General features: G+C 41.1%; 1 protein-coding gene across 1 annotated transcript in view; it reads left to right on the forward strand.

Moving 5' to 3' along the window:
- The window catches only part of TMEM131 (transmembrane protein 131), a 177,621-nt gene that overhangs the window by 58,513 nt on the left and 93,764 nt on the right, over positions 1-25,344 (forward strand). The window contains exons 3-4 of the mRNA XM_015094508.3: positions 3,215-3,255; positions 18,918-18,986. Of these exons, the coding sequence (XP_014949994.2) occupies positions 3,215-3,255; positions 18,918-18,986 (110 nt within the window). The remainder of the gene's footprint in view (positions 1-3,214; positions 3,256-18,917; positions 18,987-25,344) is intronic.

Here is a 25,344-nt window from a genome sequence, read left to right on the forward strand (position 1 = left end):
ATATAGAAGCACCTCCGGCAGCTCAATTCCAGAAAAATAAACAACCCAGTCAAAAAGTGGGCCAAAGAACTAAACAGACATTTCTCCAAAGAAGACATATGGATGGCTAACAAACACATGAAAAGATGCTCAACATCACTCATTATCAGAGAAATGCAAGTCAAAACCACAATGAGGTACCATTTCACACCAGTCAGAATGGCTGCGATCCAAAAGTCTGCAAGCAATAAATGCTGGAGAGAGTGTGGAGAAAAGGGAACCCTCTTACACTGTTGGTGGGAATGCACACTAGTACAGCCACTATGGAGAACAGTGTGGAGATTCCTTTAAAAACTGGAAATAGAACTGCCATATGACCCAGCAATCCCACTGCTGGGCATACACACTGAGGAAACCAGAATTGAAAGAGACACATGTACCCCAATGTTCATCGCAGCACTGTTTATAATAGCCAGGACATGGAAGCAACCTAGATGTCCATCAGCAGATGAATGGATAAGAAAGCTGTGGTACATATACACAATGGAGTATTACTCAGCCATTAAAAAGAATGCATTTAAATCCGTTCTAATGAGGTGGATGAAACTGGAGCCTATTATCCAGAGTGAAGTAAGCCAGAAAGAAAAACACCAATACAGTATACTCACACATGTATATGGAATTTAGAAAGACGGTAATGATAACCCTGTATGCGAGACAGCAAAAGAGACACAGATGTATAGAACAGACTTTTGGACTCTGTGGGAGAGGGCAAGGGTGGGATGATTTGGGAGAATGGCATTGAAACATGTATACTATCACGTAAGAAACAAATCACTAGTCTGGGTTTGATGCAGGATACAGGATGCTTGGGGCTGGTGAACTGGGATGACCCAGAAAGATGGTATAGGGAGGGAGGTGGGAGCGGGGTTCAGGATTGGGAACTCATGTACACCCGTGGCAGATTCATGTTGATGTATGGCAAAACCAATCCAGTATTGTAAAGGAAAATAAAGTAAAATTTTTTTAAAAATGAAAAATAAAATAAAAATATTGAGTAGTTTTCTTATTATTCAGCTTCATAAGTTCGCCATATGTTCAGGATACAAGTCCTTCATCAAATAGGTGGTTTGCAAATATTTTCTCTTCAGTATGTGAATTGCTTTTTCATTTTTGTAACAGTGTCTCTTGGTGAGCATATTTTCACTGAAGTCCAATGTGTAATTTTTTTTCTTTGATGACTAGTGTTGTTTTTTTATACTATTCAGAAAATCTTTGTCTATTAGAATGGTGCAAAGATAATCTCCTGTTTTTCTGTTAAAGCTTTATAATTTTATGCTTAGAACTGTGATTTATCTAAAATTAATCTGAATGCATGGTCTGATACAAGGATAGTGAAAAGTGACAGTCATGTCTGACTCTTTGTGACCCCATGGATTATAATCTGGCAGGCTCCTCTGTCCAGGGAATTCTCTCAGCAAGACGACTGGATTGGGTTGCCATTTCCTTCTCTTGGGGATCTTCCCAACCCAGGGATCAAACCCAGGTCTCCTTCATTGCAGGCAAATTCTTTACCATCTGAGCCACAGGGAAGCCCAATACAAGGCTATAAAGCTCATTTTCTTCCACACAGCTTTGTCCATCTGTTCCAGCACCATTTGTTGCAAAGATATATGTTTCTCTGTTGAATTACATTGATTCCTTTGTTGAAAACCAAGTTGACCATAAATGTGTGAGCTCACTTCTGACCCTTCTCCAGTTCCATTGAACTGTTTGTCTTTCTGCCGGTGCCACACTGGTTTGATTACTGCAGCTTTTTTTATTTTGGCAGTAAAATATACGTAACATAAAATTACAGTGTTAACCATGTTTAGGTGTATATGTCAGCGTTGTTAAGTATGTATGTGTTTGTTTCTGCATCAGCACCGTCTAGCTCCAAAACTTTCTTATTCATTCTGCACTGAAACTGTGCCCATTAAATGATTCCCCGTTCCCTTTACTGCAGCCCCTGGCAGCCAGCATTCCACTGTCTGTCTCTGACTTTGATTGCTCTGAGGATCTCATGGAAGTGGAATCATGTCGTTTTTGTCCTGGCTTATTTCATGCAGCCTAAGTGTCAACTTAGTCTTCAGGGTTCATCCAGGTAGTAGTGTGTATCAGAGTTGCCTTCCTTTCCAAGGCTGAACAGTGTTCTTCTGTATGTGTAAGCCACCTTGTGTTTTTTTTCATGCATCCGTCGATAGACACATGGGCTGCTTCCATGTGCTGTAGTTGTGAATAATGCTGCTGACCATGGGCGTCTAAATGCCTGCTCAGTCCCTGCTCTCTGGTGTTCAGTTCTTTGGGGTATGCACCTAGAATTGTGATTGCTGGCTCTTCTAATCTATTTCCTACACTACAGCCAGAGTAATGTCTTTAGCACTGAGGTCGTCTGGACCATGTCTGTCTCTGTCTCCTACAACTTCAGACCCCTTGTACTGCATTTAGAGGACAACACGACCCAGACTTCTTACCAGGGCACAACATAACCGGGTGCCGCCTTGCCTGCAGCCTCATTGCTGCTTCTCTCCCTCTTCTCTCTGAGCTCCAGCCGGATGAATCTGCCATCTGTCTTGCGCACCCATGCTCTTCCTGCACCAGGACCCTTGCAGGTGCAGTGTTCTCCACTGCCACACAATCCCGCTCTTCAGTATAAATGTTATCTCTTGGAGACAGGCCTTCCCTTGTGACATATTTAAGCATGTTACCTATTTATTTTCTTTCATAGTGTCTTTCCAGATGCACAGCAACTTTCTGAAGTCCTTGATTCAGTGTACAAATATGTATTTTGTTTAGTTTTAAAATGACTGACTCCCCCGATACCTCGCGCTCCATGGTGGCAGGAACCGTAGTACACCAGTCCCTAAGTACAGCTGGGAAGCGGTGAACTGTGAGAGTCGCATGCAGCCTCACAGGGGTCTCTTCTCATAGAATGTACTGGTTTGGCAAACTTCTAAAAATCAAATATCGGTACTTTGTATTATTTCCATGTCTGTTTAAAATTTAATCCAAATTGTTCTCTCATTTGAATAATAATGGCGTGACAGTTCATTTCACATGATTTAGGGATCAGATGTAACCTGAAAGTGAGTATAAAATCAAAGCTGAAGCTGTAATAAAATATGTGGATATTCTGTATGTCTGCAGTATAAGCATTTGGTTTCTGTGTTTTCACCATCATTTTCTTCCTTCACAGACTGAGACAACACTTGGACTCAGTTCATACCAACAGAAAAGGTAAGGAAGTAATATACATGTATTTCTTTTTCCTCTTTTATAAGATTTATTTTTAATTGGATGATAACTGCTTTTTAAATATATAAAGTTTCATATATTCACTAAGATACCGACATACTTTTAGTTCTTTCTGGGAGGATTCCTGCTGTCCTTTTCTCTCATACTTGTTTGGTGAAGAAAGAAAAGCAGATTATAAATCACATCATATCATGTATTTCAAGTATTGCATATGGAAAACCAGATTTAAATCTGAGCTTGCATGTCATCACATACAGAGTGGTTTACTTGTAGCTGAAACACCCCTTGCTTTGGAAGAGGCTCAGCTTTACAGCTCTCTAATGACGTCTCCTGTGGTCCAGCCACTTTTTATGGACTGCGCTTCTGTCTTCAGTTATCATCAAGGGTCTGCCTGCAGGCCCCTAGAGGAGGAGGTTGTCCTGTAGTGAGAGAGGGTTCTCATCTCAGGAGACCCTAACTGGTTGTCTTGTTGAGCCCCCTTGTTTGATACATGAGGACTCTAAGTCTTAGAACCAAGAGATGTGCTAACCAAGGTTAGACTGGCAGAGTTTCAGACAGAATTCCTTATCTTCTGATTACTAGCCCTGTATTGCATTCTCTTTGATATTCTTATAACGGAATCCTTCAGCATTCACTGTTTTCTCTTTTAGCGGGAAGAGAAATATAGTGTTAGTTCAGAATTAGAGGGGGAAGTGCTTTGAAAGAGGAGCAGAGGAGCCAGGGAAGGCAAGCTGTCACAAGGGAGCTTATACCGTAGGGAGGCGGGGGGAGCATCTACATGGCCGGCTGTTAGTCTGCCCTGTGCTGGGGCTGAGGATACACTCCCTTCCTCGAGACGTCTTGAAGGACAGTGGAGACACCGCTTCCGATGAGCTTATAAAGCACAGGTATGGATGAAATGACAAAATGCATTCTCTTTGTGAAAGAAGGCAGCTTACTTGAAGAGTATATTATAATCAGATGATAGAAGCCTCAGGGCTTAGTTGTAGGGAATCAGGGGGCCTAAGACGCAATTGTGTGCCTCACGTGGTATCTTACTCTCATCATCAAATCAGTCCACAAGGCCCAGGTCACAGCTGAGGTGAAGTTAGCTTCTGACTGCAGCTTCTGGTCTCCAGCCTGGGGTGCTGCTTCCCCCAGGTTCTCCTTGGGGGAACCCACCAGTTTCCACTTGGCAGAGAGATTGCTGAGATGAACACTGTGTCTTTTGACCTCCTGTAGTCATTTCTGCAGCTTTTCCTGATGGTTCAGTGGTAAAGAGTCCACCTGCCAATGCAAGAGACGTGGGTTTGATCCCTGGGCAGTAAGATCCCTGAGCAGTGAGATCCCCTGGAGGAGGATCCCACCCCATTATTCTTGTCTGGAAAGTCCCATGGACAGAGGAGCCTGGGGTCGCAAAGAGCCGGACGCGATTTAGCGATTAAACAGCAGCAGCCATTTCTGCGCTGACCTCTCTCTTTTTGTGTCCCAGCCGTTAGCCCATGCGCTGCTCGGTGACTTCTCTAGTGAGCCGAGAGCTTCAGCCCCATCCTTCCTTGTGTCGCCTGTGCGTGATGTCCTGAGTGAAAACCCTCAGTCTGGAAGTGAAACGGAACCCCTGCTCCAGGGAGGTTTATCCCATGAAAAGCTTAGTCCCCCTTCCCGCCTTCATCTGCTTCAGCCCCAAGGACTTGCAGGATCTTCTGCAAAGACATGAGCTCTGCTTTCTTGATCTCAGCATCATGGGAAGTAGAATTATGAAAGACAGAATTTTCCAACATACTTTTATTTATATTTTTCTCCTTCCTGACTCACCCTTTTGTTTTAATACAGTTATCAATTACTTGATAATGTTTTGTTTAAAAACGTGCTGACTGCATAATAGAATGGTGGGTAATGTGCCTGTAGTGTTCTGTCAGTGTTTTTCTGCTGAACACCAGAACGTTGTGATGAGTATCAGTAATGGTTTAATATTGTTAACATAAGGCCACCTTTTATAATGCCTTCTCCTAGGATTGTGGAGCCATGTGTTGGGAGATTAGACATCAAGAGCCTTGAGTTCTATATTCACCAGCTGTGTAGCCTTGAGAGAAACTACTCAAGTTCTGAGCACAACTTTCATTTGCAAACTAGGGAAGATCATTTCTTGGCCTGATCTATCTTATATGTGATGTAAGGTTATGCTTTATGTAAGGTTGCTGTAGGGATCAAATGAGAAGACTTACTCGGCATCAGCAATTGCAAACATGAAAACGTTATATGAATGTAGGTTGTGGGTGTTTGCTAACGTATTTTTTCAGTCATTCAGCAAATATTTACTGGGATCTTTACATACACCAGGCATTATAGTAAGAATTGATATGGGTGAATTTAACTCAGATGACCATTCTATATACTACTGTGGGCAAGAAGCCCTTAGAAGAAATGGAGTAGTCAACGAATAGTCGACAAAAGAGTCTCAAATGCAGTACTTGAATGCAGTGTCAAAAATGACAAAATGATCTCCATTTGTTTCCAAGGCAAACCGTTTAATATCACAGTAATCCAACTCTATGCCCGACCAGTAATGCTAAAGAAGCTGAACGGTTCTATGTAGACCTACAAGACCTTATAGAACTAACACCCAAAAAAGATGTCCTTTTCATTAGAGGGGACTGGAATGCAAAAGTAGGAAGTCAAGAAATACCTGGGGTAACAGGCAAATTTGGCCTTGGAGTACGGAATGAAGCAGGGCAAAGGCTAATAGAGTTTGGCAGAGAGAACGCACTGGTCATAGCAAACACCCTCTTCCAACAACACAAGAGAAGACTCTACACATGGACATCACCAGATGGTCAACACCGAAATCAGATTGATTGTATCCTTTGCCGCCAAAGATAGAGACGCTCTATACAGTCAGCAAAAACAAGACCGGGAGCTGACTGTGGCTCAGCTCATGAACTCCTTATTACCAAATTCAGACTTAAATTGAAGAAAGTAGGGAAAACCACTAGACCATTCAGGTATGACTTACATCAAATCCCTTAAGATTATACAGTGAAAGTGAGAAATAGATTCAGGGGATTAGATCTGATAGACAGAGTGCCTGATGAACTATGGAATGAGGTTTGTGACATTGTACAGGAGACAGGGATCAAGACCATCCAAAAAATTGCAAATAGAACTACCTTATGACCCAGCAATCCCACTTCTGGGCATACACACCGAGGAAACCAGAATTGAAAGAGACACATGTACCCCAATGTTCATCGCAGCACTGTTTATAATAGCCAGGACATGGAAACAACCTAGATGTCCATCAGCAGATGAATGGATAAGAAAGCTGTGGTACATATACACAATGGAGTATTACTCAGCCATTAAAAAGAATTCATTTGAATCAGTTCTGATGAGATGGATGAAACTGGAGCCGATTATACAGAGTGAAGTAAGCCAGAAAGAAAAACACCAATACAGTATACTAACACATATATATGGAATTTAGGAAGATGGCAATGACGACCCTGTATGCAAGACAGGGAAAGAGACACAGATGTGTATAACGGACTTTTGGACTCAGAGGGAGAGGGAGAGGGTGGGATGATTTGGGAGAATGACATTCTAACATGTATACTATCATGTGAATTGAATCGCCAGTCTATGTCTGACACAGGATGCAGCATGCTTGGGGCTGGTGCATGGGGATGACCCAGAAAGATGTTATGGGGAGGGAGGTGGGAGGGGGGTTCATGTTTGGGAATGCATGTAAGAATTAAAGATTTTAAAATTTAAAAATAAAAAACTAAAAAAAAAAAAAAAAAAGACCATCCCCAGGAAAGAGAAATGGAAAAAATCAAGTTGGTTGTCTGAGGAGGCCTTACAAATAGCTGAGAAAAGAGAAGCAAAAGGCAAAGGAGAAAAGGAAAGATACACCCATTTGAATGCAGAGTTCCAAAGAATAGTAAGAAGAGATAAGAAAGCCTTCCTCAGTGATCAATGCAGAGAGATAGAGGAAAACAATAGAATGGGAAAGACTAGAGATCTCTTCAAGAAAATGAGAGATACCAAGGAACATTTCATGCAAAGATGGGCTCAATAAAGGACAAAAATGGTCTGGACCTAACAGAACCAGAAGATATTAAAAAGAGGTGGCAAGAATACACAGAACTATACAAAAAAGATCTTCACTACCCAGATAATCACAATGGTGTGATCACTCACCTAAAGCCAGACATCCTGGAATGCAAAGTCAAGTGGGCCTTAGGAAGCATCACTACAAACAAAGCTAGTGGAGGTGATGGAATTCCAGTTGAGCTATTTCAAATCCTGAAAGATGATGCTATGAAAGGGCTGCACTCAATATGCCAGCAAATTAGGAAAACTCAGCAGTGGCCACAGGACTGGAAAAGGTCAGTTTTCATTCCAATCCAAAAGAAAAGCAATGCCAAAAAATGCTCAAACTACCACACAATTGCACTCATCCCATTCACTAGTAAAGTAATGCTCAAAATTCTCCAAGCCCAGCTTCAATAATATGCGAACCGTGAACTTCCAGATGTTCAAGCTGGTTTTAGAAAAGGCAGAGGAACCAGAGATCATATTGCCAACATCCGCTGGATCATCAAAAAAGCAAGAGAGTTCCAGAAAAACATCCCTTTCTGCTTCATTGACTGTGCCAAAGCCTTTGACTGTGTGGATCACAACAAACTGTGGAAAATTCTTGAAGAGGTGAGAAAACCAGACCACCTGACCTGCCTCCTGAGAAATCTGTATGCAGGTCAGGAAGCAACAGTTAGAACTGGACATGGAACAACAGAATGGTTCCAAATCAAGAAAGGAGTACGTCAAGGCTGTATATTGTCACCCTGCTTATTTAACTTCTATGCAGAGTACATCATGAGAAATGCTGGACTGGAGGAAGCACAAGCTGGAATCAGGATTGCCAGGAGAATATCAGTAACCTCAGATATGCAGATGACACCACCCTTATGGCAGAAAGTGAAGAGGAACTCAAAAGCCTCTTGATGAAAGTGAAAGAGGAGAGTGAAGAAGTTGGCTTAAAGCTCAACATTCAGAAAACAAAGATCATGGCATCCGGTCCCATCACTTCATGGCAAACAGATGGTGAAACAATGGAAACAGTGACAGACTTTGTTTTTGGTCTCCAGAATCACTGCAGATGGTGATTGCTGCCATGAAATTAAAAGACGCTTGCTCCTTGGAAGAAAAGTTATGACCAACTTAGACAGCATATTCAAAAGCAGAGACATTACTTTGCCATCGAAGGTCCATCTAGTCAAAGCTATGATTTTTCCAGTAGTCATGTATGGATGTGAGAGTTGGACCATAAAGAAAGCTGAGCACCCAAGAATTGATGGTTTTGAACTGTGGTGTTGGAGAAGACTCTTGAGAGTGCCTTGGACTGCAAGGAGATCCAACCAGTCCATCATAAAGGAAATCAGTCCTGAATATTCATTGGAAGGACTGATGTGGAAGCTAAAATTCCAATACTTTTGCCACCTGATGTGAAGAACTGACTCATTTGAAAAGACCCTGATGCTGGAAAAGATTGAAGGCAGGAGCAGAAGGGGACAACAAAGGATGAGATGGTTGGATGGCATCACCAACTCAGTGGACATGAGTTTGGTAAACTCCAGGAGTTGGTGATGGACAGAGAGACCTGGCGTGCTGCATTCCATGGGGTCGCAAAGAGTCGGAAATGACTGAGTGACTGAACTGAACTGTGTGTGTTTGTTAACACCCACCGTTTTGTTGGTCATTCAGCAAATTTGTTCAGTCATTCAGCAAACATTTCCTGGGATCTTTACATACACCAGACATTATAGTAAGAATTGATGATTCAGTCATTGTGTGTGTTGTCTGTTGCTTTGTAATAAATTACCTCCAAACCTAGAAGCTTAAAGCGGCAGACGTTTATTACCTTTCTATTTCTGTGAATAAGAAACTTGAGAACAATTCTGGCTGAATAGTTGGGGATCTTCACGACGGTCTCTCCTGTGATTTCAGCCGAGACATCATTTGGAGTTGCAGGCATATGAAGATGTAGGCCCAGTGGGTCCTCTGCAAGATGGCTCACTCACGAAACATTAGCAAAAGGCCCCAGTTCCTTGCTGGCTGTTGGCAAGAGACCTTCATTCTTTACTCTGGGGACCTCTGTGTCATGTGTCACAGCAGCTGACGACGCTAGAGCAGATCAAAGAGAGAACACAAGGAGAAAGCCACGGTGTCTTTTCTAACTGAGTCCTGGAAGTCACACACAGTCACCTCCACCATGTTTCATTCATGGGAAGTTACCCCCAGGGAAAGCAGAACTAAGCCCCCACTACTTGAAGAGAGGCCTATCAGAGAATCTGTGATCATATTTTAAAACTACCGCAGAGCTGAATAGACCAGGTAGTCAAGACACCTGCCCTGGTACAACCTGTGTGCTAATGGGGAAAACCGTAAGCCACCAAGTAAATGAACAAAACGTCAGCTCAAGAAAAGTCTGGGACAGACAAGACTCTATTACTTCTTCAGATTTGACCATGAGGAGGGTCTCTCTGAAGTGATGTTTCAGCTTACCTGGTGAAGTCTTAGGGCAGAGCGTTTCAACAGATGAAGAGCTAGTGCAGGTGTCTGATGTTGGCCGCAGTGTTGATGTTATTATATTGTGTTGTTACAACAGCTGGAATTGTTACTGTGTGCAGTTAGGTAGGAAGAAATACATGTGTGTATCTGTGTGTGTATGTATATATGCAGTGTCCACAAGAAGAGCCAGAGTCTTCTGATCTTTAAGTTTCCTGGTGTCTCTAGGATAAAAGCCAAAGACACTGGACTAGGGAGTACTTTTCAAATTTAGGATGGTTCAGTTCAGTTCAGACGCTCAGTCGTGTCCGACTGTTTGCGACCCTGTAAATCGCAGCACGCCAGGCCTCCCTGTCCATCACCAACTCCTGGAGTTCACTCAAACTCATGTCCATTGAGTCCATGATGCCATCCAGCCATCCTCGGTTGTCCCCTTCTCCTCCTGCCCCCAATCCCTCCCAGCATCAGAGTCTTTCCCAACGAGTCAACTCTTCGCATGAGGTGGCCAAAGTACTGGAGTTTCAGCTTTAGCATCATTCCTTCCATAGAATGGTTGAGGCTCTTTAATTGTATCGTTTGCTTTTCACTAATACTAACTACAGCCATTTTGGTTGCTTGCAGTTAACCATCAGCATCTAGAAGATTGTAGTCAGATCCAGAACTTGCTAATATCTGTTTTAAATTCTGTGAAAAAGTTAATGTTCTAAAATTGTTTCTCAAGATTTCATTTGGGTGTGTACTTAACGTTTATTTTATAGCTCTGGAGCTTTTAGCTGTACATGAAATGACATATATGCAAAAAATAGTACCACTTTGCATACATCTTGAAGACTGTAGTAATTTGATGGTAGACTTAATCCCAACCATATCAAATATTACAATAACTCTGAGTGGTTTCAACACTAATTGTCAGACTATATTAAGGAAAGATCTAAGCATATATTGTCTACAAGACATGTAGTGTAGTTTTCAGTTTAATTTTTTAACGATTTGTTTTGAAATAACTTTAGAAAGTAAATACAAAAATAGTACAGAGTTGTGCTGCTGACCTAGATTGATTCCCCTAGTAACGTTTTACCACATTCGCTTGATCATTCATCATCTCCCTCTCCCCCACGTCTTTCCTCATCTCTCTTTCCCTGTCTCTCTCTCTGTATATGTATATGTGTAATTATTTTTCTGAATCTTTTCAGACTCAGTTGTAGCCATGATGCTCTTTTACCCCTGAAAACTTCAATATATATTTCTTATAAATATGTGCATTATTTTGTAAATAACAGTAAAATCAGGAAATTAGCATTTAAATATACTAGTATTTAATCTACAGACCTTATTTTAATTTTTTCAATTGGTCTGTTTATGACTTTTATTTTAAAAAGTAAAGAAATATTTAATAGAAGAGGCTAGAGTGAACTACTCCCCCCGCCCAAATTTTGTTTGTTCAGTGAAGTCTATCCTTCATTTCTGAATGATGGCTTTGCTGGGTATTGTATTGTTGTTTGATAGTTATTTTCTTTCAACATTTTGAATATGTCATTCCATTGTCTCTCTGCTTACAAAATTTCTCTTGGGAAAGCCACTTGAGCGGTAGCCCCTCCTTATCTGTGGGACATACATTTCAAACACTGCTCTGTTCCTGCAGGTGGTACTGAACACTGAATATACTCCATTTTTTCCTATACTGACACTGGGTCACATGTACAAAAGGGTACAAGGGACAAAGGGGAGTCACGTCTCAGGGCAGAGCCAGGCAGCACGAAGTTGCATCATGTTCCTCAGAGAGGTGTGCAGTTTAAAACGTAAGCATTCTTTATTTCTGGAATTTTTCATTTAGTGTTTTCAGACTGCAGTTGGATGCACGTAACTGAAACTGCAGAAAATGAAGCCACAGCTGAGGGGCTACTGGAGCCGTATGTGGTGGGGTGTGCTCCTTGTATGTGATGTGTTGCTTTTGCTGCTTCCAAGATTCTCTCTTTGACTTTTGACAAGTTAATCATAATGTGCCTTTTCAAGTTCAACCTGTGTGGGGTTCTTTGGGCCTCAGAACCCTGGATGTCCTTTCATCTCCCCACAGCACTAGGGGAGGTCAGTGTCTCCCTTGGGCTCTCCCCTGCCCTAGAGAAACTGCGGTACAGGGGCCCTCTCAGTGCAGCGCTGCCGCAGCCCGGCCGCAGCCCGGCAATAAGGAGGCAATATGAGCAGATTACAGCCTTTTCTCTTACTGTTCTAATACACTGGGGGTTTTGTTTGCTTTTGAGTTTTTCTTTCTTTTTTCCTCTGTGGTCCAGAGATGTTCTCTGGGCTCCATACTAGAAGTAACCAATCATATTCCAGAGGTGCAGAGCCCTGGAATCTGCATTTCTACAAGCATCCTAGATGATTAAGATTTAGGTAGACCACAAATCATTCATTAAGAAATACTGGGCCAAAGAGTACCCTTGGTTTAGGTAGTAATTACCCCTAGGAAAACATTTTAAATTTCATAGTTCACGCACATTCCCAAAGCTCTCAGAAGGTACTATATGCTTTATTTAGGAAGGTCTTGTATGCAAATAATCACAATGGTGTGATCACTCACCTAGAGCCAGACATCCTGGAATTTGAAGTCAAATGGGCCTTAGAAAGCATCACTATGAACAAAGCTAATGGAGGTGATAGAATTCCATTTCAGCTATTTCAGATCCTAAAGATGATACTGTGAAAGTGCTACACTCAATATGCCAGCTAACTTGGAAAACTCAGCAGTGGCCACAGGCCTGGAAAAGGTCAGTTTTCATTCCAATCCCAAAGAAAAGCAATGCCAAAGAATGCTCAAACTACCACACAATTGCACTCATCTCACATGCTAGTAAAGTAATGCTCAAAATTCTCCAAGCCAGGCTTCAACAATACACGAACTGTGAACTTCCATATGTTCAAGCTGGTTTTAGAAAAGGCAGAGGACCCAGAGATCAAATTGTCAACATATGTTGGATCATGGAAAAAGCAAGAGAGTTCCAAAAAAACATCAATTTCTGCTTTATTGACTATGCCAAAGCCTTTGACTGTGTGGATCACAATAAACTGTGGAAAGAGATGGGAATACCAGACCACCTGACCTGCCTCTTGAGAAATCTGTATGCAGGTCAGGAAGCAGCAGTTAGAACTGGACATGGAACAACAGACTGGTTCCAAATGGGAAAAGGAGTACGTCAAGGCTGTATAGTGTCACCCTGCTTATTTAACTTCTATGCAGAGTACATCATGAGAAATGCTGGACTGGAAGAAACACAAGCTGGAATCAAGATTGCTGGGAGAAATATCAATCACCTCAGATATGCAAATAACACCACCCTTATGTCAAAAAGTGAAGAACTAAAGAGCCTCTTGATGAAAGTGAGAGAGGAGAGTGAAAAAGTTGGCTTAAAGCTCAACATTCAGAAAACTAAGATCATGACATCTGGTCCCATCACTTCATGGCAAATAGATGGGGAAACAGTGGGAACAGTAGCTGACTTTATTTTTGGGGGCTCCAGAATCACTGCAGATGGTGACTGTAGCCATAAAATTACAAGACATTTATTCCTTGGAAGTATGATCAACCTAGATAGCATATTCAAAAGCAGAGACATTCCTTTGCCAACAAAGGTCCGTCTAGTCAAGGCTATGGTTTTTCCAGTGGTCCTGTATGGATGTGAGAGTTGGACTGTGAAGAAAGCTGAGCGCTGAAGAATTGATGCTTTTGAACTGTGGTGTTGGAGAAGAGTCTAGAGAGTCCCTTGGACTGCAAGGAGATCCAACCAGTCCATCCTAAAGGAGATCAGTACTGGATGTTCATTGGAAGGAATGATGTGGAAGCTGAAACTCCAATACTTTGACCACCTAATGCGAAGAGCTGACTCACTTGAAAAGACCCTGATGCTGGGAAGGATTGAAGGCAGGAGCGTAAGTGGACGACAGAGGATGAGATGTTTGGATGGGATCACCGACTCAATGGACACGAGTTTGGGTAAACTCTGGGAGTTGGTGATGAACGGGAAGGCCTGGCGTGCTGCAGCCCATGAGGTCACAAAGAGTCGGACATGACTGAGCGACTGAACTGAACTGTGTGGTTAACTTTGACCTTGACAGTTCACCAAGAAACATAGATTTCTTGTATCTCTCCAGTTGTTCTCTCACTTGAAGTCAGAAAATAGCCCTTATTCATCTCCTTATCTCGAAATAAGCAGTTAATAGTTTCATGAAAATAAAAAATTTTATTGTGGCTTCCAAAACAAGTGCAATCACTGCAGAAAGCATAAGATCATGTTTTACTTTTTTAATGTCTCCGATTCTGTTTCTTTGGAAGTGACAAAGGGCACCATTTTTCATACTGCTTTTCCAGTTTATTTTTCAACCTTATAGATTTGTAGACACTTGCTTTTTAAAGCACTCAACAGTGTCATGGCCATTCTAAATAAACAGTAGCAACCATTTCAGTCAACTGTGGGTACACAACAGCTGTGTTGTTGGATTTTTGGTTTTGTTAAAATAAGTTTATATGCCTGTGACAATTCGTGTTGTACCCACTCAACTGTTAAATTGTTCCTTAGATAGAGATCTGCTGTTGTCTTGAAAATACACATTTATTTATGAGGTAATCGTCTGTTATATATTGTTCCCTCTACCTCATATTCCGGGAGCACCCTATAAATGTCACAGTAACAGTTGCTGGACACCACCTCTTTGGAACATTTTATGGTAGGTCTTAGTCCACATGAGGCATAACAAAGGAAAACAAGGTCCGAGGATTTAAAAGGGAGAAATAGAATTGTTGTTACTTCCAGGTGATTTGTATATAGAGATAATCCAAGATAGTGGTCATTTTAGCAACACCACATACAATGGCAGGGGAAGGTCTAAGAGAATGTGTGGATTGTTAGAATTGACTCACCAGAATGACTAGATTTAAGATCAGTTCCCTCAGTCAGTAACTGTTTAGTATAAAGCAGTAACCATGTGTATCTATTAATATCTGCGTACTTGACATATCCATCTAGATAAGTGTAAATGTCTGAAACAATACTCCTGAATGCCTACCCACTGCCCTTCCCGGCTTCCAGCCCACTCTCTCGTGTCATGGCTGAGGATCCAGTGTCTCCAGCCAGAATCTTAGTCATCCTGATGCCTGTCTCCTTTCCCTTACTCTTCACAGTCAGTCCCTCAGCATGACATCTGCAGCTTCCACCACCACCTCTTGCCGTCACCCTCGGCCACAGTGACCATCCCCCCCTTCTCTGAACAACTGCAGGGCTTCCCTCTTGGGCTCCTGCAGTCTTCTTCACACAGCAGCCGGAATTAACCTTTTAAATGTGTTAGTTTAAAGGTCATGTTACTTCCTTGCTTCAAGCATGTAGAGGCTTATTGTTAAACTGAGAATAGAATCCAAATTCCTACAATGAGACCTGGCCTCTGTAGCTCTCTGATCTCAATTCTGGTCTCTTCTGCCTGCTTCCAGCACTGCAGCCGCGTCAGCCTCCCTGTTCCTCAGTACTCCAAGGACACCCCTGCTTTCTTCCTCCGGTCTTTACCTCTCCGGTCTCAACGCGTGTCCCTCGTCAGAGAGACCATCTCTGTTTCCTGCTGCGTTCGATTTGTCTTTATATGTTGGGCATCGTCACGTGATAGGTTCCACTTTTGTTTTTCCTACTGGGATGTTAGTGCCATGAGAACAGGCTCTGTGCCGTGTTCCCATAGCCCCAGCCACTAGACGGCCCCTGACGTTCAGGCTATTTGTGTCAAGTGAACGGGTTGTGCACTTTTCTGCCCCCCTTCCCTGACCACTTTAGACATTTCCACTTGCAGTTCTCGGTTCTGTGAGAGGAAAAAAAAATGTCTTAATCTCCTTTGTATCTCTAGCTTCTAACAGTGTTAATATATATGAATTAATGACTTACACATAGTTACTTTTTACATTGCAATTTTTTCTTGATTGGATGGAGATTATCTAAGTTTGAGGTTCGTACTGTTAAAACTGGTGAACTGATCAGTATCATTATTTTAAGGGAGCAGAAGAGTATTCTTGTTACAGTATGTTTTCTAAGAAGGGCAGAAATCAACAGGGAATAGATTTTGTGCCTCTGGCTATAAGGTGGCAACTGTCTTGTGAGGACTTGTGCTCTCATTGTCCCAGTGTCTTTAGTTTTGTGCTCTCAGTTCAGTTCAGTTCAGTCACTCAGTCGTGTCCAACTCTTTGCAACCCCATGAATCGCAGCACACCAGGCCTCCCTGTCCATCACCATCTCCCGGAGTTCACTCACACTCACGTCCATCGAGTCCGTGATGCCATCCAGCCATCTCATCCTCGGTCGTCCCCTTCTCCTCCTGCCCCCAATCCCTCCCAGCATCAGTCTTTCCCAATGAGTCAGCTCTTCACACGAGGTGGCCAAAGTACTGGAGTTTCAGCTTTAGCATCATTCCTTCCAAAGAAATCCCAGGGCTGATCTCCTTCAGAATGGACTGGTTGGATCTCCTTGCAGTCCAAGGGACTCTCAAGAGTCTTCTCCAACATCACAGTTCAAAAGCATCAATTCTTCGGCACTCATCCTTCTTCACAGTCCAACTCTTACATCCATACATGACCACAGGAAAAACCATAGCCTTGACTAGACGGACCTTAGTCGGCAAAGTAATGTCTCTGCTTTTGAATATACTATCTAGGTTGGTCATAACTTTTCTTCCAAGGAGCAAGCATCTTTTAATTTAATGGCTGCAGTCACCATCTGCAGCGATTTTGGAGCCCCAAAAAATAAAGTCTGACACTGTTTCCACTGGTTCCCCATCTATTTGCCATGAAGTGATGGGACTGGATGCCATGATCTTCGTTTTCTGAATGTTGAGCTTTAAGCCAACTTTTTCACTCTCCTCTTTCACTTTCATCAAGAGGCTTTTTAGTTCCTCTTCACTTTCTGCCATAAGGGTGGTGTCATCTGCATATCTGAGGTTATTGATATTTCTCCCAGCAATCTTGATTCCAGCTAGTGCTTCTTCCAGTCCAGCATTTCTCATGATGTACTCTGTATATAAGTTAAATAAGCAGGGTGACAATATACAGCCTTGACATACTCCTTTTCCTATTTGGAACCAGTCTGTTGTTCCATGTCCAGTTCTAACTGCTGCTTCCTGACCTGCATACAGATTTCTCAAGAGGCAGGTTAGGTGGTCTGGTATTCCCATCTCTTTCAGAATTTTCCACAGTTTATTGTGATCCACACAGTCAGAGGCTTTGGCATAGTCAATAAAGAAGAAATCGATGTTTTTCTGGAACTCTCTTGCTTTTTCCATGATCCAGCGGATGTTGGCAATTTGATCTCTGGTTCCTCTGCCTTTTCTAAAACCAGCTTGAACATCAGGGAGTTCACGGTTCACATATTGCTTAAGTCTGGCTTGGATAATTTTGAGCATTACTTTACTAGCATGTGAGATGAGTGCAATTGTGCAGTAGTTTGAGCATTCTTTGGCATTGCCTTCCTTTGGAATTGGAATGAAAACTGACCTTTTCCAGTCCTGTGGCCACTGCTGAGTTTTCCAAATGTGCTGGCATATTGAGTGCAGCACTTTCACAGCATCATCTTTCAGGATTTGAAATAGCTCAACTGGAATTCCATCACCTCCACTAGCTTTGTTCATAGTGATGCTTTCTAAGGCCCACTTGACTTCGCATTCCAAGATGTCTGGCTCTAGATTAGTGATCACATCATCATGATTATCTGGGTCGTGAAGATCTTTTTTGTACAGTTCTTCTGTGTATTCTTGCCACCTCTTCTTAATATCTTCTGCTTCTGTTAGGTCCAGACCATTTCTGTCCTTTATCAAGCACATCTTTGCATGAAATGTTCCCTTGGTATCTCTGATTTTCTTGAAGAGATCTCTAGTCTTTCCCATTCTGTTCTTTTTCTCTATTTCTTTGCATTGATCACTGAAGAAGGCTTTCTCATCTCTTCTTGCTGTTCTTTGGAACTCTGCATTCAGATGCTTATATCTTTCCTTTTCTCCTTTGCTTTTGTGCTCTAGTAAAGTATAATCTTACATTTGATCTTTTCCTTCTTGTGTTTGTCATCTTTAATGCTCAACACATGTAGAAGATTATCAAGCAGCACAGAGTAATGGTCTTTTTTGGTGAGACTGAAAACATCTTTAACCTTATTTCTTTAAGCTCAGTTATTCCACCAGTTAGAATATTTAATCTTTATTGAATTGAATTAAAGCTAGATTTTCTACATTTTCTGTATGTCCTTGTTAATTTCTAATGTATTTCCAAATGAAATTGCTCTATCATTTGAAGCTTGTGTTCTTCTGAATTATGGAGGTAATGAAATAAAGTAGTCTCACAAAAATAAGTTTTGCCCTTCCATCATTTCTTAAAATGCAACAAAGATAATCTACTATTTAGAAACTTTAGTGGCCAACTTTCTCACTTTCTTAGTTTGTAAACAGATAACTTTAGGTACCTGGATCACCCCCACCAAAGTCATTTATACTTTGCATCAACGTTTGGTTGTGGTAATGTCTAATAGGTTTGCTAGTCAGGGATCTGTTTTAGTGAGAAGTTCTAATATCAAGTGGAATAGTTAGAAATGATACTCAAATATTTAGGCCAAGATGTCATAGATCAGTATGTCCTGAACTCTCAGATTAAAGATTTATTTCAGTTCCTAGGAACTTCTTTCCCCAAATTGATTTTTGCTTAGTTCTTTGCCACTTTAGTTAAAATGGGATCGCAGGGTTTTTTCTATTTGTATTGCCTCCAGGTACAGTTAGTTGTGTTAACTATTGTTCGTTGTACCTCTATCAGAAAACCCAAATGAGCATATAAGGTATATAGTTACCCGTTACATCAGCCAAATAAATTTTAGCAGTCTACTGGAGTATTTTCTGTTTCCATATACCTTTGAATAGGAAAGATACTTTAAAAACGTGCATTTATTTATTTATTCTAATATAAAAAGCACATATTTCTAATACATTAGACTCCAGTTTTCTAGATATTCTGTCATGAAAACTCAAGTGTCCGACTTTGGTTTGGGGAAATACATAGTTTGCAAAATTGCTTCTTAACACTGTTTTCTTTTTACTTACAGTATATCTCTGTACCGGGGTAACTGCAGACCTATACGATTTGAGCCGCCAATGCTGGATTTCCATGAACAGTAAGTTCAAAGTTTTTTTTTTAACCACAGTTTTCCATGAAACCATTATATGTATTTTATGCATGTATGTGTCTTGCCTTTTGCCTGTGATATCTTGAATGATAAAGTTACATGTTCATCAGGAAAGTAAATAACCTCGAATACAGTTGAACATGGGAAGGACCTATTATGAGTCTAGCATATACTCTTCACTTTTGAAGTTCAAAAAAATTTACACTTCGGAGTCTCTGGTTCAGAGGATCCTATCTTTAGAAGCAACATTAAACTTAGGGTTACCTTTCTGATTAGCACTTAATTTCCGTCTTTATTATTTAACATTTTTTCCTTGTGGATATAGAAGAATATATTAATTTGTTTGATACATATACTTTTGAGGTACAAACTTTTATATGTCTTCAAATAAATAATACTATCACCAACCCAGGAAGCCAAACAAAAGCAGGTCCTAAAGGAAGCTGTGATTCAACCAAAGCTGTTCAAACATGGTTCTGCTTACCTTCTACCCCTGGGTCTCAGGTTTTGCACATCTCAGGTACCCTGAGGGGAAGACAGGTCTTCAACCCATATTTGGTTCCAACTCAGTTTAGCAGTTAGGAAAAGAGAACATCTTAAATGATATGACTACTAGAGTAATGCTACTCTGATAAGCAAAAGAAGATGATGATCATTTTTAACTTAAATTTTTTTGTTTGCCTTTAATAATTTTTATTAGAGTAAGATTGATTTACAATGTTGTGTTAGTTTCAAGTGTACAGCCAAGTGAATCAGTTACACATGTACATATATCCTTTCTTTTTTAGATTGTTTGCTCTTTTAGGCCATTACAGAGTATCGAGTAGAGTTCCCTGTGCTCTACAGTTCAGTTCAGTCGCTCAGTCGTGTCCGACTCTTTGCGACCCTATGAAGCGCAGCACGCCAGGCCTCCCTGTCCATCACCAACTCCCAGAGTCCACCCAAACCCATGTCCATCGAGTCGGTGATGTCATCCAGCCATCTCATCCTGTCGTCCCCTTCTCCTCCTGCCCCCAATCCCTCCCAGCATCAGGGTCTTTTCAAGTGAGTCAGCTCTTCGCATCAGATGGCCAAAGTACTGGAGTTTCAGCTTCCACATCAGCCCTTCCAATGAACACCCTGGACTGGTCTCCTTTAGGATGGACTGGTTGGATCTCCTTGCAGTCCAAGGGACTCTCAAGACTCTTCTCCAACACCACAGTTCAAAAGCATCAATTCTTTGGCACTCAGCTTTCTTTATAGGCCAACTCTCAAATCCATACATGACCACAGGAAAAACCATAGCCTTGACTAGACATGGACCTTAGTCAGCAAAGTAATGTCTCTGCTTTTGAATATGCTATCTAGGTTGGTCATAACTTTTCTTCCAAGGAGTAAGCATCTTTTAATTTCATGGGTGCAGTCACCATCTGCAGCGATTTTGGAGCCCCCAAAAAATAAAGTCTGACACTGTTTTCACTGTTTACGCATCTATTTGCCATGAAGTGATGGGACTGGATGCCATGATCTTCGTTTTCTGAATGTTGAGCTTTAAGCCAACTTTTTCACTCTCCTCTCTCACTTTCATCAAGAGGCTTTTTTTAGTTCCTCTTCACTTTCTGCCATAAGGGTGGTGTCATCTGCATATCTGAGGTAATTGATATTTCTCCCAGCAAAATTGATTCCAGCTAGTGCTTCTTCCAGTCCAGCGTTTCTCATGATGTACTCTGTATATAAGTTAAATAAGCAGGGTGACAGTATATAGCCTTGACATACTCCTTTTCCTATCTGGAACCAGTCTGTTGTTCCATGTCCAGTTCTAACTGTTGCTTCCTGACCTGCAAACAGGTTTCTCAAGAGGCAGGTTAGGTGGTCTGGTATTCCCATCTCTTTCAGAATTTTCCAGTTTCTTGTGATCCACATAGTCAAAGGCTTTGGCATAGTCAATAAAGCAGAAATCGATGTTTTTCTGGAACTCTCTTGCTTTTTCCATGATCCAACATATGTTGGCAATTTGATCTCTGGTTCTTCTGCCTTTTCTAAAACCAGCTTGAACATATGGAAGTTCATGGTTCGTGTACTGTTGAAGCCTGGCTTGGAGAATTTTGAGCATTACTTTACTAGCATGTGAGATGAGTGCAATTGTGTGATAGTTTGAGCATTCTTTGGCATTGCCTTTCTTTGGGATTGGAATGAAAACTGACCTTTTCCAGTCCTGTGGCCACTGCTGAGTTTTCCAAATTAGCTGGCATATTGAGTGCAGCACTTTCACAGCATCATCTTTCATTTTTATCAAGAGACTTTTTAGCTCCTCTTCACTTTCTGCCATAAGGGTGGTGTCATCTGTATATCTGAGGTTATTGATATTGAGTGAAAAAGAGTGAAAGGAGAGTGAAAAAGTAGGTCCTTATTAATTCCTTATCATCTGTTTTATATATAGTAGTGTGTATGCCTCAGTCCCAATCTCCCAATTTACCCTAAGCCCTCTTTTCCCCCTGGTGATTGTAAATTTTTCTTCTACATCTGTTGCTCTGTTTCTGTTTTGTGAATAAGTTCATTTGTACCATTTTTTTCAGATTCCACATATGAGGGATTCCATATGATAATCTGTCTTTCTCAGACTTCACACAGTATGGCGATCTGTAGTCTCTAGGTCCATCCCTGTTGCTGCAAATGGCATTGTTGGCTTTTTTATGACCGAGTGATGTGCCGTGTGTATATGTTCCGCATGTTCTCTAGCCGCTCCTCTGCTGATGGACGTTTAGGTTGCTTCCAGGTCTTGGATATTGTAAACGGTGCTTCAGTGAACATTGGGGTGCAAATATCTTTATGAATTATGGTTTTCTCTGGATATATGCCCAGGAATGGACTTGCTGGATCGTATGGTAGATCTACTTTTAGTTTTTTAAGGAGCCTACTAGTAGCTATACTAATTTACATTTCCACCAGCAGTGTAAGTGGCCTCCCTTTCCTCTATACTCTCTCCAGCATTTATGAGAAGAAAATAATTTAAAGGGAAAGGTAGTAGGAACTGTATGCAGAACTATTGAGTCAATAAATGAAAACTGTCATTTCTTTTTAATGTTGTCAGTGTTGTCGTTAACCATTTTCTACTAGTAAAGACATTAAATTTAAATAATTTCTTAGCAATCTCAAACCTAGAATACTTGAATATATCGGTCATACTTGTATAGAACCATGGTAGAGCAGTTGGCAGAAGAGCTGTCTGCTAGCAACTCCATCTTCTCAGGTGTTTACATTCTTACAAAGATCATGGGTTTAGGAGGGGATAAAGAGAAGTTTGTGTGCTTCCTTCTGTACTGTTAGATGGAATCAATGTTTACAAATAGTCGTCATATGAAGAGTTAAACTGACTTGTGGGTATTGGATTTAAAGACCATAATGTTCAGATAGGAAATACATCACTCTTGTTCTTGTCCTGTAAAAAGGTTGAGGTACAATGTTGAGGCAAGAAAACATAGGGTTCCTAATGTGATCCAGTCTCCTTCTGTCAAATGCAAGATATTTAATGAAACATGCCATGCACTTTGATCTTCAGCAAGAAAGTTCATTATTTTAAAAACAATGATGAGTAAAATTGTCTTTAAGTTTGTTCTCATCCTGAGTGAATCAGAAGAGGGGTTGATATTTATGATGATACCATGAGCCTGGGGTCAGAGGAGATCAATGGACAGTAGCAAAACTTAAAATCTAATGTAGTGAGTTTTCTTACTTTGAAAAGCTTAGCAATAACCATTCTAGAGAGATTGTTTCAGAAGTTAGACCCAGTGTTTTTCACTTCATTTTTTAAAAGGGAGTTTTAAAAATTTCACGAATCCTTTAAGATAAAGAAGTGTTCAGGTATACTAAATATCTGAATCGGAATTGGTAATGCCTGTTTCAAATTATCTGTCACCCAGCACTTTAAAAAATGCACCATCCTCCAAATAGAAGAAATTGAGATAAAGTCAAGCAAAATTCTAGACTAGTTTTAACCCTTTTTGGATCATGGTTTTGTTGTTGTTTTTTTTTTAAAGAACGGATGAAAGCTGTGGCAACCTCTTCCTTCCTTTCCCCAATGCTTACATACACACAAAGTAATATTTTACACACACGTTCAAGGGTTTTATAGCCATCCCTCTCGAAGTCCATATCTGGATCCTTAAGAGCCAGTGAATTCCTGTTCTAGACCACAGAGTATTAAATCACTACTACAGAATTTGTTGGGGTTTTGCCTGATGGGCTGGCCATACATGTTCACTGTAGTAAACTTGGAAAATGCTTATTAAGAGAAGGAAGAAAAAAATTACCAGTAATCCAGCCACTCAGAAACATTAACACTGAACTTTTATCCTTTAAGTCCTATTTCTGTGTATCTGTATTTATTTATTGAGTTACAGAAATATAATATTTTCTGAACAACTATTTTATAAGCTGCTTTCTAAACATAATATACCATGCCTTTTTTGATTCCATCAAATTTTATTTTATAGTATGTATGCATTTTAAAAATTGCATAAATAGCAAATTGTATGTATGCATTTAAAAAATTCGTTTATTGTTTTAAACTTTTTGTTTTGTAATCAGTACTGAAACTAATGCTTTAAACACAGCCATGACTTTCAGAAGACAGTCCAAAATTATGAGATGAAAAGATACGCAAAATGTGAAACCTTTTTAGTTAAGATTTAGTCTAGAGAATAATTGAGTGTCATGCTCAAAGAGAACTGATAGGAATCAGTGAATTGATGTACAGCCAGAGAGGAAATAAATGAGATTTCTTTAAGAGACTGGTGCTGACCCCAGAGAACTGGAAATGTCCTGAGCTGAGAGCAGCTGTTGATGCTCTGGTGAGCATGTGCGGACAGACAGATGAACCCCAGGACAGACAAGCGTCGGGTCATACAGTGAGGAAGAGTGCGAGAAGCCGCACGTGCGCCCTTAGGGACAGCACAGCCACACTGGGCTGCTTCCCAAAGCAGCACCTTTATATGCTGCTGCCAGAAGTCAAAGTGAAAAACAAATTCCATCCTTAATTTAGACTTTTCTGTGTCCAACCTGAGAGCCCTGAGCAGAGTTTGTTTTTAATCTTGTAAAGTGGATCTCACAGAAATGAATCAGTGCAAGTAGGAGTTAGGAGCAAATGTGAACAGGTGTATTAGGATTCAGTCAGAGGAGTAGATCCAGTCAGAGATTTTTATATGTGTGTGTGTGTGAGAGAGAGAGAGTATATGACTGTATGTGTTTATGTATGCAGAGTTTTTGAGGAATTGACTTACATTAATATAATTGCAGGAGCTGGTTAAGCAGGCCCACAGTGTCCAAGGGCAGGTACCCAGGAAGAGACAGTTGCCTTGGACTGGATTCCAAGGAAGCAGGGCAGTCACAGATCCAGCTGTTGTTGGGAGTCTCTTAGCGAACGCAAGGGCCAAACTCTCTTTGAAAGCTCCAGGTGTGTTATGCATACTTTAAGAGGCTCCTTTCTCGGAAAGGAATTTTTCACGGATGGTTTCATGCAACCATACAGAAAAGTAGAACAGATAGCAAATATATTCTTAAACTAAATTCTGTAATTAAAACCTTTCATATGTTCATATTTTTATTGATTTTTAAAAATCACTTGTAGCAGACATAATATTTCATTCCTGTAGGTTTTGGCAAACATCTCCACATATAAGGGCATTCTTCATAACCATAGCACCAAGCTTGCCAGGCTCCTCTGTCCATGAGGGTTCTCCAGGCAAGACACTGGAGTGGGTTGCCATGCCCTACTCCAGGGGATCTTCCCAACCCAGGTCTTCCACACTGCAGGCATATTCTTTACCACCTGAGCCACCAGGAAAGCTCATTATTGGTGCTCTAAGAAAATGAACAGTAATTACCGAGTGCCGTAATTCCTCTGTTTTGGTCAGCTACGGTGCTGTAGTTGTTTGGTTTGAAGTGGTAGAAATTTAACTGCAACGAGTTGAGGCAAAGATGAGGATATACTAGAAGGAATTCCAAGGACCGCAATTTATTTGTAGAAAGTTCAGAGTCGCAGTGGCATCTGGGAACAACAGGATGCACGGTATCCAGTACCCAGCCCCTTCTCCCTGTCTCTCATCTGTCCTCGCTTGCAGTCGGCTGCTTCTGTCTCACCGCCCGTATCCTTTTCCTACAATGAACAAATCAACTGACTGCTCTTCTCGTAGCCTCCCTCCATCAGGGAATAATAAAGCTGCTTTTACTTTAGTTTGAAAAATCTCAGAGTAGAACAGTCATCACCCTGGCACAGGTGAAGTAGCCACCCACCCTACCTCTCAGACAAGGACAGTGTTTGGTAGTGGATGTATCTTCCAGGGGGTGTCTCTGTAATTATCAGGGTTTC

This window comes from Ovis aries, chromosome 3, assembly GCF_016772045.2.
Source record: "Ovis aries strain OAR_USU_Benz2616 breed Rambouillet chromosome 3, ARS-UI_Ramb_v3.0, whole genome shotgun sequence".
NCBI classification, from domain to species: domain Eukaryota; kingdom Metazoa; phylum Chordata; class Mammalia; order Artiodactyla; family Bovidae; genus Ovis; species Ovis aries.